This window comes from Octodon degus, unplaced genomic scaffold (genome assembly GCF_000260255.1).
Source record: "Octodon degus isolate 3935 unplaced genomic scaffold, OctDeg1.0 scaffold00008, whole genome shotgun sequence".
Lineage (NCBI taxonomy): Eukaryota > Metazoa > Chordata > Mammalia > Rodentia > Octodontidae > Octodon > Octodon degus.
This window is the reverse complement of record NW_004524584.1, coordinates 12,337,268-12,352,512: the sequence shown is the minus strand read 5'-3', so window position 1 is coordinate 12,352,512 and position 15,245 is coordinate 12,337,268. Positions and strand designations below refer to the sequence as shown.

The 15,245-nt window shown below is 42.5% G+C and overlaps 1 protein-coding gene across 1 annotated transcript in view; it reads left to right on the top strand.

Annotated features, from left to right (window-relative positions):
• Fancd2 (Fanconi anemia complementation group D2) overlaps positions 1-15,245 on the top strand; it is a 72,025-nt gene that overhangs the window by 51,113 nt on the left and 5,667 nt on the right. The window contains exons 31-42 of the mRNA XM_023704518.1: positions 23-151; positions 289-407; positions 3,169-3,279; positions 3,916-4,046; positions 6,120-6,213; positions 7,008-7,127; positions 8,552-8,645; positions 9,370-9,441; positions 10,234-10,272; positions 11,776-11,850; positions 12,996-13,070; positions 14,375-14,521. Of these exons, the coding sequence (XP_023560286.1) occupies positions 23-151; positions 289-407; positions 3,169-3,279; positions 3,916-4,046; positions 6,120-6,213; positions 7,008-7,127; positions 8,552-8,645; positions 9,370-9,441; positions 10,234-10,272; positions 11,776-11,850; positions 12,996-13,070; positions 14,375-14,521 (1,206 nt within the window). The remainder of the gene's footprint in view (positions 1-22; positions 152-288; positions 408-3,168; positions 3,280-3,915; positions 4,047-6,119; positions 6,214-7,007; positions 7,128-8,551; positions 8,646-9,369; positions 9,442-10,233; positions 10,273-11,775; positions 11,851-12,995; positions 13,071-14,374; positions 14,522-15,245) is intronic.

Below are 15,245 nucleotides of genomic sequence, written 5' to 3'. Positions count from 1 at the left end.
CATAATGTTCAATTTATTATAGAGCAAAGGAAGCCGGAATATTGGATTTTCACATCTCCATCAGAGGTCTGCATCAGAAGTCATTTATTTCATCGTGAAGCTAATGACCCCAATGTGTAGCCATCTGGAGAACATTCATAACTATTTTCAGGTTAGAAGGCTGTCTTGTCATTATAGAGACTTAGAAATCACTAAGTGAATTTGAGATTTCATTATTGGGTGAGAAAATCTGAAGAGAAATGAGAGCAGTTGCTGGAGCAGCTGCTCTAAAATTGTTTTCCTTTTTAGTGCTTAGTCCCTGAGAAGCATGACGTGATAGGCGGACCTGAAGGGAACGCTCAGGAGTACCAAATAATGTCTTCTTGTTATCTGAGACTCCTGCAGATTTTTCATTGGATTTTTGCTTGGTGAGTATATGGGAAGTGTTAGTAGAGAGGAATGAGTATGCACTTGAATCCTGTGCAATTTAGCAAGACCCTTTCTCAGATAAAAAGGGCTGGGGATGTAGCTCAATAGTGGATCCTCAGTTCCTTAAAAAAATGTTTCTCGGTCTACATAGAATACAAACCTGTAATTTTAGTACTCAGGAGCCTGAGCCAGGAGGATTACAAGTTTCTAGGCCAGCCTAAGCAAGGACAGCCTAGGCTACATAGTGAGAACCTGTTTCCTAAAAGACAAACAACAGAAAGGGGGGTGGTTTCTAGAAAGTTACAAATAAATCCTAGTTTATATGGTAAAGAGCTAAATGTAGTATACACTAAAGTATTTTGGATAGGTGTTCCAGGGGGACTTGATCAGGCCCTTAAGGGTAGGTGACCAAGAGGGAGGTAAAGGAGAGACTCGGAACGCAGGATGGATGGAAGTTGAAATAAGGAAGTTATGTCCCATAAATACTTTGTGTCCCAGGTCTAGCTCTGTACACTGTCTTTTTTACTTAGGTTTTCTGGACAATCTAACCCAAGCTTAGACCTATGCTAAATTTTATATGCTGAACTATAGGCAGTACCTACTCAGTACCCCCTACAATGTATCGTTAACAGCTCAGACTTCTCGCATCCCAGCAGGATGTGTCACTGTTGTCTGGCTCTGCCTGGCTTGGGAAAGGGCACTGCCAGTTGTCTGATTCAGTTGTTCCTCTACTCTGCACTTTTTCTTGCTGACATGAGGTCCATCTGTTTTACCTACATTGCTTCCAGATTTTGACCGTCTCTCATGTGAACCAGCTTAATTTCATGGTTGGTCTTGGCCTGTGGTCCACATGATCCTCCAAGAGAGAGCCAATCATGTCTTGTCCTACTTTTGGTCTTTGATTGCTATTAGTTTTTTCTTGAGATCAAACTCATGAGCTTCTCTCAGGACTTCTGCCTCATTGCTGCTGTTCTACTTACTGTCTTGCTCTCTGCTCCCGTCCATACTGAGTTCATTTCAGCCCCCTGCAGTTTCCACCTGAACAGCTTAACACAGACTCAGCCAGGATCCCTTCCTCTTTGACCTTTTGTCTTTTCTGACTCACCAAATTGTATGACATCAGAATTTGAACTAACTTCTTCAGAGATACCTCTCTTGGCTATGTAAACCTCCTACCTCTCTGATCCCACATTTTCTCCTAACACTCCTCTATCTACCATATTTTCTTAAAATTATTTGTTCATCTATCTTTCCTGCTGGACTATGAGCTCCATTAATCATTTTTGTATTGTTTTGTATCATGACCTAAAAGTAGTACCTAACAGAAAATTTGAATAGACAGTTATCAAGAGAGGTATATATGGCAAATAAATTCGTGAAGGAATGATTTTTATTGCATGCTAAGGACATGCAAATTAAAAGTACAGTGAGATAGCACAGCATCTCCATTAGCATGACTACTGAATCAAAGACTCACTATGCTATTGGGAGGACATAGAATGGTGGAGCCACTTTGGAAAATAATTTGCAGCTTTCTTAAATAGATACATCTATGATTCAACCTAGTTATTCCCTAGGTATTTCGCAGAGTCTTTAGATTTTTCTGAGACAGGGTCATCCTGTAACCCAGGCTGGCCTTGAACTCGTGGGATTACAGATGTGTAACCCTCCCCCCCTTTCCAACTTCTACATAAATTTTTTTTTTTTTACAAATTTTGTACATTAGTGTTTATAGCATCTTTACTTGTAGTATCCCAAGTAGAAACAACCCAGATGTATATCACCTGGTGAATATATAGATGGTGATATATGTATATGGTGGAATATTATATGCAGCAACATAAATAAAATAGGATCATGCTAAACTAAAAGGACTACTACAAGGTTTATAGTATTTTAACCTATTTATGTAATAATCTAGAACAGTCATATATTATTACTGTGATGGAAAACAGATCAGTGTTTGCCTAGCACTGAGCAAGAGGATGAAATGGAATGGATTACGAAGAAAGGAAACTTGGGGGTGATGGATATGTTCATGATTTTCTAGTGATGATTTCATGAGTTTTTAAATCAGAATTGACAAGGGCTGGGGATATAGCTCAGTGCACAGCCCTACCTGGCAAGCATAAGGTCCTGAGTTCGATTGCTGGTACCAAAGAATAAAATAAATCAGAACTGACAAATCTAACACTATATGTACTTTGTAAACTGGGTGTGGTGGCACATGCCTGCAATCCCAGCACTCAGGGTAAGGCAGGAGGTTCTATCTGAGTTTGAGGTCAGCCAGGGCTACATGGTGAGACCTGTCTCAAATAAAACAAAATAAAAAGAGACAGGGTGAAATAGGATTGAGCTTTACATGTGAATGTAGGGAAAGGGTAGGTTCTTTATCCAGTCCCTGCTATGGACTAGACGTTGACTTGGCAATTTATTTATTTATTTATTTTATTTTATTTTTTTTTGACTTGGCAATTTAACAAAATTAGTCCTATATTGTTGGAGAGACTCTATGGACTAGACGTTGACCTCTAAAATGTAAGCAGTGAGAAACTGTTAAGTCTGTAAAGAAAGACTGTTTTAAGTGCACATTAGCTTCTCGCCTCACATTTGGGAGTTATGACTGTATTTGATGCTTGTGTACTTTCAGTTGGTTTTTACACGATTGACTTGATGGTACAGACTGGGGCCAGGATCCTCAAGTGCCATCTGAGTTGCCTCCTGGGAACAGCTAAAGGACCTTATTTGACTTTCGTTTAGGAGTGGATTTTCTCAAGTGGAGAATCGCCGTGCTCTGTATTCAGCCCTCAAGATGCTTACTGTGCGAGTGAAGCAGTGGCAGCCTGATGAGGCCTTGGAGGAGCTTATCAGGTCAGCACTCTTGCACATCCTCCAGTGCTTTCCGAGGAAGTGGGTCAGCAGGCTTTCTTTACAAATATTTGATTGTCGTAGTTAGAAAAGAAATTGATGTTTGCAGCTATTTTTCCTCAGCATTTGAGCTTTCTCACCTATGTATTATGATAAATGCTGGAGTACTGGGAGTCCTGGGCTAAATTATTGTAAAACTTCATGCATAATTTGGCATAATTATGATTCCCACCTCCCATTATATCCTTGAATGGAAAGTAGATCACATATGATGCAGTCTTTAAAAGGTATGTTTTTTCTACTTTATAATTGCTTTCCACGTTGTTTCTAGTGATTGCAGATTTTTTTTTTTTTTTTTTTTCAATTTAAAATGAAGAAAGGAGAGCCCAGCATGGTGGCTGACAACTGTAATCCAGCACTCAGAAAGCTGACGCATGTGGATTGCCACAAGTCCAAGGCCAGCTTGGGCTACATAATGAGTTCAAAGCCAGCCTGCTACACAGTGAGACCCTGTCTCAAAAAAAAGAAAAAGAGACCAAAAAAGAGGATTAATTCTGATGAGGCTGTCAAGCAGTAACAAGGAACTTGAACAACTTCTGTGGATTTAACCCTATGTGTTTGTTTCTTGTCTCTATATAGCCAGAGCTTCAGTTACCTGCAGAATTTCCACCTCAGCATCCCCAGTTTCCAGTGTGCTCTTTGCCTCCTCAGAACTTTGATGGCTCTTTTCAAGAGATCAGTAGATCCTGCTCAGAAGAAAGAAAGAATTGGTGATGGCCCAGACCCCCCCCTCCCCTCCATGAATAGGATTAATTTGTCACACTTGTGAATTTGCAGCTTCCCAGAGCTGGAACATTTATGCATGTAAATTCCCATATCATCCTGGGCATAGGTCTTTCAAGAAAGCCAATTTCCCAGAAGGAGCTATGACTAATTTCCACTGACACACTGCTAAGGGTGGCCTTGGTTAGATCAGCTAGCTAGCTAGTTTCTTTACTTTCTTTTGAGATGATGGGGATCGAAGCATATTCTACCACTGAGCTATACACTCATGGATAATTTTCTTTGTGTCTTAAACTGTAATCATATGTTGCTGCTTTTTGGTTTTTGTTTTTTTTTTAAACTATCTGAAGCATTTGGCAAAAAGCAATATAAACCATGAGGTTAATAGAATGGTAGATAAAATTAGGATTAAGTAAAAAGGAAGTATTGGTCTCTTCCCTGACTTTTTTTTTTCCCTTCTGTTTTGTGTGTGTGTGTGTGTGTGTGTGTGCGCGCGCGCGCATGTACGTGCCCAGCTCAGCCCACCCTAGGGGTGGGGCTGACGTCACATGTGGTGCCTGGCATCAAACCGCAATCCCTGCACTTGCCTAAGCAGGCAGTTTAGACTGCTGAGCTGTCTTGCTGGCCCTCTTCTGTTTTGTGAGACAGGGTCTCACTGTGTTGGTCAGGCTGGCCTTGAACTATGTACCCCGGGCTGGCTGCAAGCTTGCTATGTAGTCTATACTGACCTCAAATGTATAGTGGTCTTCCAGCTTCAGCCTCTGAATTGTTAAGTCTTTTGTTTTTTGAGACAGGAGGGTCTCACTATGTTCCAGTCTGGTCTAGAATTTGTACTCTTCCTGCCTCAGTTTGGCAGATACTGGGATTGCAGATGTGTGCTACCACATCCTGGTCTCTAACCTCTTTTTTTTTTTTTTTTTTTTTCTTTTTCTATTATACTGGAGACAACCCAGGTCCTTTGCACTGAGTTACATCCCCAGTTTTTTTTGTTTGTTTGTTTGTTTGTTTTTGAGACAGTCTTTCTAAGTCACTAAACTGTCAAGTCTAGGCTTGAACTTGCAGTCCTACCTCAGCTTCCAGAGTGCTGAGATTACAGATGTACACTACCAAACCTGGATCTGACCGTTTTCTTTTCTTATCACAACTCTTGGCATCCTGCTCATCCTACTTGGCAGCACAAGTAGAAAGCAAGATGATGATGTGAAGCAAATCTTTATCATGCCCTGCTGGTGAGAGGGGAGGGCTTAGCCTTTGCTTTTGGTCTGCCAAGGGAGCAAGCTCAGCTTTCTACAGCCAGCAATGCTCTGCTCTGTGTGTTTGTGTGGTTGCTCTGTGTGTGTTAAGGGTTAGGCTGAGTGCTGCTGTGTGGTGATACTTGGATGCACTTATTTCTAGCAGGAGGCTAATTGGAACAGAAATAAACAGGGTTTTTAAAGGACCTGAGGAGAATGGGGAGATAGCTCAGCAGTCTAAGTGCCTGCCTGGCAAGCGCAAGGACCCGGGTTCAATCCCTGGTACTATGTGCTATGCTGGCCTTGGAACCCCAGGCGCCCCATGAAACCAGGTGTGGTGGAACATACTTGTAATCCCACCACTGGGGAGGCTGAGACAGAGGATAACTAGAGCCCAGGCTGGGAAGCAAGACCATGTACTAAAGAAATAAACACATAAATAAGTAAATGATTAAAAGGCCTCAGGGACTTCTTAGTTAATAAAAATCTTTTGATCTGTAATTATTTACAAAAGTATCAGAAACCTGAATGAGTTCATCTGATAATTTACATTATCTTCTTATATTTTAATGTCATGCTGTGCCATTAGTATGTGTAATAATTATGGCAATTAAAATATAGACTCAATAAAATTAATTAAAAATAAAAATATATATTTTTAAAATTTTATTATTCTTTTAAAGAATGAGCGGGCCAGGGAGATAGCTCAGTAGAATAAGCGCTTGCAAGCACAAGAGCCTGAGTTCAATCCCTGGTTCCGGGAAAAAAAAAAAAAAAAATGAGTTTAGTTTCTGTCATGTGAGATGCCTTTGCCGTGTTTTCTAACAGCTTCCCTGGCCAGACAGTTCCTCTGCCGGGCATGGCCGCACTGCGAGAAGGAGAAGAGCCCTCTCTTCAAGGACCAGCTTCAGGATTTGCTCTGGTGAGGTTTTCAGTTTTTTCTTCAAGCCAGATAGCCTTTTCTCATTTATACTGTTGGCACCCCTCACCTGGGCAGACACTGAGGAATTACCCCCTTTTTTTTTTTTTTTGGCGGAACCAGGTACTGAACTCAGGCCCTTGTGCTTGCCAGGCAAGCGCTTATTCTATTGAGCCATCTCCCTGGTCCTGGAATTACCTTTTTAAGGGAGAATTTGAGAGCAATGAAGTATGATTAAAGTGAACATAACTTGAGATCTGTGGATCTTAAGTACCTCTGCAGTGGCAAATAGAAATACCAAATCAGCGCCCATGATTTGGAGGCGGATTTATTTACATATGTGGGCACTGATCAGAATCATTCTCAGAATATCAGGCCTCCATCTTTGTTGGTGGTCTAGGACTTATGTGAAATAAGAAAGCAGAAGATACAGAGGCAGAATGGCTTGTCAGTTGGAGACTGGTTAATACAATGTGCATCTTAGTGCCCAACTATGCATCACAGTGACCAGCCACTTCTAAGAAACAGGAGCAGCCAGAACTGGGACAGGAACTATTACCTGGACAACTGAAGTACACTAGGTGGGAGTTTGGGGAGGCATTTTTTTGTTACATCTCTAGCTCTGTTTTCTATTGTTAATAGTGCCTTGTTGCTAAATCAAATCAGATTGGACATGGAGGTGTCTGCAGTTGTATCCTACCTTGTTAATAGAGGTTAGAGCTGGCAAGGTCTCAGGAGAGAAATGTGGATGTGGGGATTCTGTAGGCAGTGTTTATACCCTCTGACTGTTCTTATAGCATCTACCTGGAGCACACTGACAGTGTGCTGAAGGCCATAGAAGAGATCGCTGGTGTTGGTGTCCCGGAGTTAATCCACTCTCCAAAAGAGGCGTCTTCTACATTCCCCACATTAACCAGGTACAGGGACTCTTCCCTGTAGTTGTTTTCCTGAGAGTCGTGCTGCCCAGTGGATGTATTTTCCAAATTCTAGTAGAGATAGTGGTACCACCATTCTTTCAGAGTGGAGTGTCTACTAGCATACCTTTCTTCCATAGAACCCTCAGCTTGTCTGTGGAAAGACCTCATTGAGAAGGAATTTTCAGTGGGTGCAGGATTCAAGAGTAATGAACTTCTGTCTGTTCTTTTGTCCTTTAAATTTGAGACTAGAGCTGGGAGTGTAGTTCAGGTTAGTATATCGTGCTTAGCATGCGTGAAGCATGTGTTCAATCCTCAGCATTATAAAACAAACAAAACCAAAATAGGCATGATGGATAGCATGTGCCTGTAGTGGCAGCTACTTGAAAGGTTGAGGCAGGTAGGTTTCAGATTCAAGCCCAGCCTGGGCAACTTAGACCCAAAATAAAAATGGAAACAGGAATGGGGGTGTAGTTCAGTGTAAAGACCTCAAGTTCAGTCTCATACCACAAAAATTTTTGTAAAAAATAAACATGAGACTATTTTCCAGTCTTTTGACCATTTTGAGGACAGGGTGACCGTTGTATCTAATCATGTATGTATAAAGGGGTTTGTGTCTCATTGTAGACTTGTGTGATTCATAAAGTACCTTCACAGAGCTGGTGAGATGGCTCAATGGTCTAAAGCACCTACTTAGAACAAGCTTAGCAAAGCACAGGAACCATGGTTCAATCCCCTAGCACCACATGCCAGCCAGCCCCGCCCCCTGGGGCAAAATTAAAAAAAAAAATTTAAAAAATTTTTTAAAAAAAGTACCTTCACAAATTTTATTTTGCCAAATCTTATTTGGTCTTTCTGTAATTCTCTAAAGCTAAACATCATTCTACACTACAGTTGAGGGAAATAAGTGTTAAAAGGAACCCTCTGAAGCTTACAGGGGCAGTAAAATGACCACAGACAAGACTCAGCCCTGACCGGTTCACTGATCTTCCTATGCTGCCTACTGTTGCCTGTCGTGAAAGTTAGCTCCACTTTCATAGGGCTCATCCTGGCTCACTCCTGTTCTACCCTCTTTAAAAGGACTCTTGTGAAAGAACATTCAGAGAGGTGGTTGAGGGAAGAAGGTTACTTTTGTTTTCATGACCTTTTTCCAGGAAGTCTCAGTGTGTGTCTGTCTCTTCTTTTTTCCTTCTTTGCTTTGTTTTTCTTTTGCAGTACTAAGGATTAAACCCAGGGTCTTCACACTGAGCCATATCCTGAGGTTTTTAAGAAAATAGCTCACTAAGTTGCCAGTGATGGGCTTGACCTTGTCATCCTACAGCCTCAGCCTCCCGGGTGCTGGGGTTACTAACATGTGCCATAGTGCCTAGCCCTCAAGTTCTCTCTGAGGAGGGTATCATGTGGGTATGCTTGCTTCCCTCTTGTAGGCACACTTTTGTCATTTTCTTCCGTGTGATGATGGCTAAGCTGGAGAATACAGTGAAAAGCCTTCAGGCTGGCTCAGCAACACAGCCACCGCAGGTGGGTCAGACACTCCCCTCACCAAGAAATGGACTCTGATTTGCTTGGAAATGGCTGATTTTTTATTTCTTGGGTCCAGAGTTTTTCTTAAGCTATTGCCTTTGACTTAGCAAGATTTAGAATATTTTTTCAAAGGCCTTCTGTTTAGTTTCCTTTTCTTCTTGTTAGAGGTGAAAATCAGGCACTATTTTCCCTGGCTACTGAGGAAAGATAAGAAGGGAAAGGCCACTTGCTAGGAGGTTAAGTCTGCCTGTTGGAAACATGTAGGCCTTGGCAGCCTGTGAACCAGAACTGAACAAGACTGCCAAGCATTGTAGCCACAGGGAATTGGAAGCCAATGAGCTCTGGCGGCCAGCAGGTGTACTGCGGAGGGTTTTACCTACTAAAAGACTTTTTTTTTTTTTTTAATGTATTTGGTACAGGGTCTTACTCCGCAGCTCAGCTCGGACTAGTAGTGATCCTCTTGTCTCAGCCTTCCAGCCCTGGGATTACAGGCATACCCCACCATGCCTGGTCTCAGAAGACTCCTTAAAATACTATGATGTCACCACAGTGTGACAGGGTTCAGACCATCTTGTTGGGTGCACTGGGTACTACAACTCTTTAGAGAGACAGTTGGCTTCCGTCTCAGAATAGCTATATAAATGAAGACTGGTGCAATTGTGGGAGTCACTAGGAGGGGGACCAGCTGTGATTCAGAGGCACTGGTGTTTGGCATTCCCAGGTCCATGAAGAGAAGCTCCTGTATTGGAACATGGCTGTTCGAGACTTTAGTATCCTCATTAACCTGATAAAAGTGAGTATGGAGATTCCTTTCTCGCTGTGAGGACGCTAGAACTGGCTTTCCAAGCTGCCCCTCCGTGCTTCTCCCCCGCCTTCCTCAGGGAGCCCCTCCAGTTGTCTTTCTCTTGTTTTTCAGTTAGTCCTTTTGAAGCAACTTTCTCTCTTTAGGCGCTTTTGTTCCTTTTTCCCCTGCCTCCCACCTGGGCCACATTACCTAGCCACTTGTTATTCTTGTTCCCCTGCCATCAAAGCACACTTCTTTTCTTTTCTTTTCTTTTCTTTTCTTTTCTTTTCTTTTCTTTTCTTTTCTTTTCTTTTCTTTTCTTTTCTTTCTTTCTTTCTTTTCGGAACTGTGGATTGGACTCAGGCCCTTGCACTTGCCAAGTAAGTGCTTATTCTACTGCACTATCTCCCTGGCTCCCACACTCCCTTTTTCTACCTTGAGTGCTTTCACTGCTCTTCAGATGCTCCACTCTCTCCCACCCTCCCGCAGCTTGTGCTCAGGCTTGTACTTCAGCCCTGGATGTCCCCTTCCCTTCCCTTCCCACATGACCTTGTTCTGAAGACTGCAGCCCTCTTCTCCACATGCCCAGTGGGAATCATTTCATTTTCTCTTTCTTTTCTTAGAATTCAGTTAATGAAGGTTATGTTATTCTGTGAATTAATTTGTAATAAACCAGCCAGTTTGTCAACTTCAGTTGAGAAGTTTCTGCAGCTCCTAGAGCTGTGCTGTGTATAGTAGGAAGGGGCTGGGGTACTGGCGGAGCACGTTTCAGCTTTAGTTTCTTGTCTTTTATGTCTCCAGGTATTTGATAGTCATCCTGTGCTGCATGCATGTTTAAAGGTGAGAGATTTACTGGACCTTGATTATTGTTTGTTTGGTGGCATTAGGGTTTGAACCCAGATACTGCAACTGAGACAGGGTCTGGCTAAGTTGTCCAGACTGACCTTGTATTTCTTATCACTCACTTCCTTAGTGCTAAATTTCTGCTCCTATACCTGGCTATGATTCTTTGCAAAGCCATAGGGCCAGGTCTGTCGCTATAGCTTACTGGTGGAGTGCTAGCTTATATGCAAAAGGCCCTGGGTCCATCTCTAGCACTACAAAGAAGTAAAATAAAAAAAAAAATGTCTTGAGTGACCTCATGAGCTATTACTATGATAACTGTCAAACCCCTTACCCATGGGGGAATCTGAGACTAGGAGCCACTCTGAGTTTCAGTGTAAGTAGATGATCTCTGACCAGCCCCCCATACCCCTGTGGTGGTGGTGGTACTGGAGATTGAATTCAGAGAATGCTGAGAAAGATCCCTATCTCTCTTAATTTAAGACAGATTCTCATGAAGTTAGTTAGACTAGCCCTTGACTTCCTGCCTCAGCCTCCCAAGGAGCTGGGAATTACAAATGTGTACTGACCTGGTATCCTGTTGTTATATACTGACCTTTTTCCCTGTCTCCACTCCTATCACCTGGCACAGCGTGGAAGCCAAGTGAGTGGCACAGTGAGTTGGAGAGTGTGATTTCTGTGGTTAGCAAGCTTGGAAGTCAGCATATGCTCCCTCAGCCCTCTGCAGCTTCTTCCTTTTGGAAGCTGGAGTTCCTCCTCCTCACTGTTAGGCTGGGCGCGGCCTCTGATCATTGGCTATATCTGAGGCAGGTAAATTTTGCCTGAATTCTCCAAATCAACTTTTATTTTATTTATTTATTTGGTCTTTTTGAGACACATTCATCATGCAGTTCAGGCTGACCTTAAACTAACTGTAGCTCAGGTTGGTCTCAAACTTGAAATAATCCTCCAGCTTCAGCCTCCCAAGTGCTTCACGACAGGTATGTGTTTCCACACCCAGCCATATCAGTCTTTTAAGTTGTTCCATAGTTGTTTGTTTTCCAGTACTGGGGTGTGAACCCAGGACCTCACACTTGCTACTAAGCTACATTCCCTGCCTTTTCTAAGATAAAAGTCTCACTAAGTTATCCAGGCTGGTCTTGAACTTGCAGTCCTTTCATGACCTCCCTAGTGGCTGAGGTTACAGGTGTGCACCACCATGCTTGGTTCATACGTTTCAGGGGTGTTTTGTTTTGAGACAGGATTTCACTTTGTAGCTCAGGCTAGTCTTAAGGTCACTATGTAGTCCAGTCTGGCCTCGAACTTGTGGCAATCATTCTGCCTCAGACTCCCAAATTCTAGTATCACGAGTGGCCACCACCATGCCCAGCTCAAATTTGTTTTTTATGTATAAAAATAAAAACATAATCTTCTTGGGCCAGGTAATGCTGTGGTGTTGCTGGCAGAGGCTTTTCAAGTGAATTTCTAAGATAGAATCACTAGTGTGTCTCTTTTCTTCAGTATGGACGTCTCTTTGTGGAAGCATTTCTGAAGCAATGTATGCCACTCCTGGACTTCAGTTTTAGAAAACATCGGGTAAGAGCTGAGAGCAAAGGCATGCTCTGAAGAGTTGCTCAGCAGATAAATCCATGGACTCTGGGGGTGGTGACAGTCCTCCCTGCCTGAGTTCTTTTTTAGTACTGGCAGTTGAACTCAGGACCTTCTGCTTGCCAGGCAGGCAATTATGTCACTGCGCTATGTCCCCCACCCACTCCCGGCCTGAGTTCTGAGCCACAGTTGTGTTTCATACCACTTTAGGTATAGCCTGAGATGCCCTAACAGGATTGAGTATTCCACAGTGGACTGCATGCTGCAGGCCCATCCATTCAAAGCCAGTGCTCTACTCATGCTCAGGTCTGAGGAGTTCCTTTCAGCTTGCTTCCTCATGCTGCTGGACTCCAGGGCCTCACGTGTCAGCATGTTGTGTGCTTGTTCTAGGCTACCCTGTGTCTACTCTTAGGAACCAGTGATGAGAATAGACCTCATTTGTGTCATAAAACTGTTGTTTTAGGGAGTAGTCTTGGCCAGGGTTTTTTAGCCAGCTGATAACCTGGGGATAGAGTTATAAAGATAGAAACAAAGATAACTTCTTAAATATATTTTGTAAATTGACTGCAGAATACCAAAATTTCTTATATTTCTTTTTTTAAAATGTATTTATTTTAGGATCTCACTACACAGATTGGACTGTGTGATCCTCCTGTTTTCAGCCTCCCAAGCACTGGGATTATAGGCATGCACCACCACTCCCAGTCTCAATCGCTATTTCAGTGTGTCCTGGGGTGGGTCCAGCACAGCACACCAAGGATCCAACCCTGGTCCCTGCGTGTGCCTAAGCAGGGGCTTTAATCTGCTGAGCTATCTGATTGGCCCTCATATTTCTTATTTGGTTACTTCTTCATAACCTTAAAAGAGAAGTGATATTTTATCCTAATTGCAAATGGGAAAGCTGAGACATGAAAATATACTTCAAATTATGATGTACAGCTTGCAGATTGGCACAGGGATAGAAGCTGGAGTCCTGAGAGTGGGAGCCAGTGCTCCTGCTGAGTCTCAGATTAGGATGATTCTTCACCTGGGCTGGAACCCACAGTTTTGCCTTTTGGGGTTGCAAAGATGTTTTGCATCTAAGATGTAATTAGGACATTCCATGCTGTGCTTATGAATTTCATTGTTTTTAGGAAGATGTTTTGAGCCTGCTGGAGACTTTCCAGTTGAACACAAGGCTGCTTCATCACCTATGTGGGCATTCTAAGGTAAGAGGAAGCAGGTTTTAGACTGCACTTGGCGCAGGTACACCACCCTTCTGAGCCTTTATATAGGGGACTATGTGCAGAGGCTGTTTAATTCAGTACAGTCAGCCTTCGCAAGGCATGGTGCAAACACGTGGAGTTCAAGCTGTGCAAGAAGCTGAGACAGGATTACAAGTTTGAGTCTAGCTTGGGCAGTTTACCAAAACTCTGTCTCAAAATATAAAAAGGGCTCAGTGGTAGTGCATTTTTGTAGCAGGTGCAAGTGCCTGAGTTTAGTTCCCTCTACTGTGGAATGAAGGAAAATCTAAGTTGCTGGCTGAGAATGAGCAGTTAGCTAGAACAGGAAATTCTGCATATGAAATTTGATTCCAATTCCATAGTTCCTTTTCCTGGTCTCTCATATAAGGGACATACAGTGCTGCTATAAAGTGTGCTAGTTGGGAGAAATGTAAGTGATGACTGCTGAGACAAGTCTTTTAAAAGCTGCCATCTGAGAACTTTTCATCTGTTCTACTTGTCAAGTAATACACCTATCTCCTATGGGAACAGACAGGTTTGGTTTTTTTTTGTTGTTTTTTTTTTACGGTGCCAGCAATTGAACTCAGGACCCTGTGCTTGCCAGGCAAGCACTTATTCTACTGAGCTATCTTCCCAGCCTCATCCTATGGGAACAGTTCAGTGTTAAAGGGCTTTCACTGCTGCCTTCTCAATAGTTGGTGAACAGTCCTTATGTCTACAGGAACACAGGACCCCTAGAGTTCTATAGCCACCTAGAAAACCATCTATCATTTGAGCAATTCCTGTTGCTCACTTTAGTCCCTGGTTCTAAACTTAGAAACTGCCAAACAGCCAGGTATGGTAGTGCATGCCTATTATCCCAGCATGTGGAAGGCTGAAGCAGGGGAATCGCCACAGATTCAAAGCCAGCCTTGACTCCATAGTAAGTTCAAGGTCAATCTGTATTACATAGTGAGAGCTTGTCTCCAAGAAGGGGAGGGACATGCAATGGCATTTTAAGAACTCTGCTAAGAAGCTTTTTATTTAATATCAGTATAATATTGTTTAAGGAATATTTTAAGTCCAGTAAGAAGAAGAATCAAAAGTTGGTGGTATGTCTTCCTTACTTTCTGTCTTTTAGCTGCCATTGTCTGTGCAGTACTCTACCAAAGTCCTGCTATTTGATAGACCTTGTTTCTGGGCCATATAGGCAGGGTGGGAGATCTTATTCTGTTTGAGATGTGAGGAATAGAAAGGGTAAAAGCAGGATGACAAACCCAGACACAATGGATATATTCATTTTCGTCCAGATTCACCAGGACACGAAACTCACCAAACATGTGCCTTTGCTCAAAAAGACACTGGAGCTGTTGGTTTGCAGAGTCAAGGCAATGCTTGTCCTCAACAATTGTAGAGAGGCCTTCTGGCTAGGGAACCTCAAAAACCGGGACTTGCAGGTAAGACTGCCAGTGATGATCTCCTTCATCCTGAGTATTAAAAAAGTTAAGAAAGGTAACTTCAGCCCTGCTTGCTTAATAAGATTATTTTAAGTCTGTGGCTGTTCAGTTCTTAGAGTGCCCTAGTGACAGGGCTGTTACAGACTGCATTCCTCATCCCAAGCAGCAGAGCTGAAACCTGCTGTTAATCAGGAGTAGGCATCTTCTGCCTTACTGAGGGGAGAGTCACAGCAACAGTTTTCTATATGAACACATTTTCTTTCAGTTAGTTTGGAGTTTTTCCTAAAGCAGTGTTATTTCTGAAGTTACTTTCTGGCTGATTTTAACACATGAACATTTGTAGGCTCTTATCAATTATCTGATTGGCTGAAACTTTGTATAGTTGGCCACTCATAGTGGTACATGCCTATAATTCCAGGAATTCTTGAGGCAGGAGGATTGCCAAGAGTTCAAGGCCATCCTGAGCTATGTAGCAAAACACTGTCCCAAAAAAACCCCATAAACAAAAACCTTGTACTGCTTTGGAGTTCCATCATTTGTCACTTATTATTCATGTTTACGGTGTCTTGAGTTTTAGAATTGGTTATATGTGAAAAGAACAGACCTCAGAGAAATAGTTTCCTTTCTTCACATCAAGGTTGTGAGGCAGATTCTGTTGAGAATGTTATGGGTTCTCAACATAGAAACCAGATCTGAGTCTAAATCAAAATTTAAATATGATGGA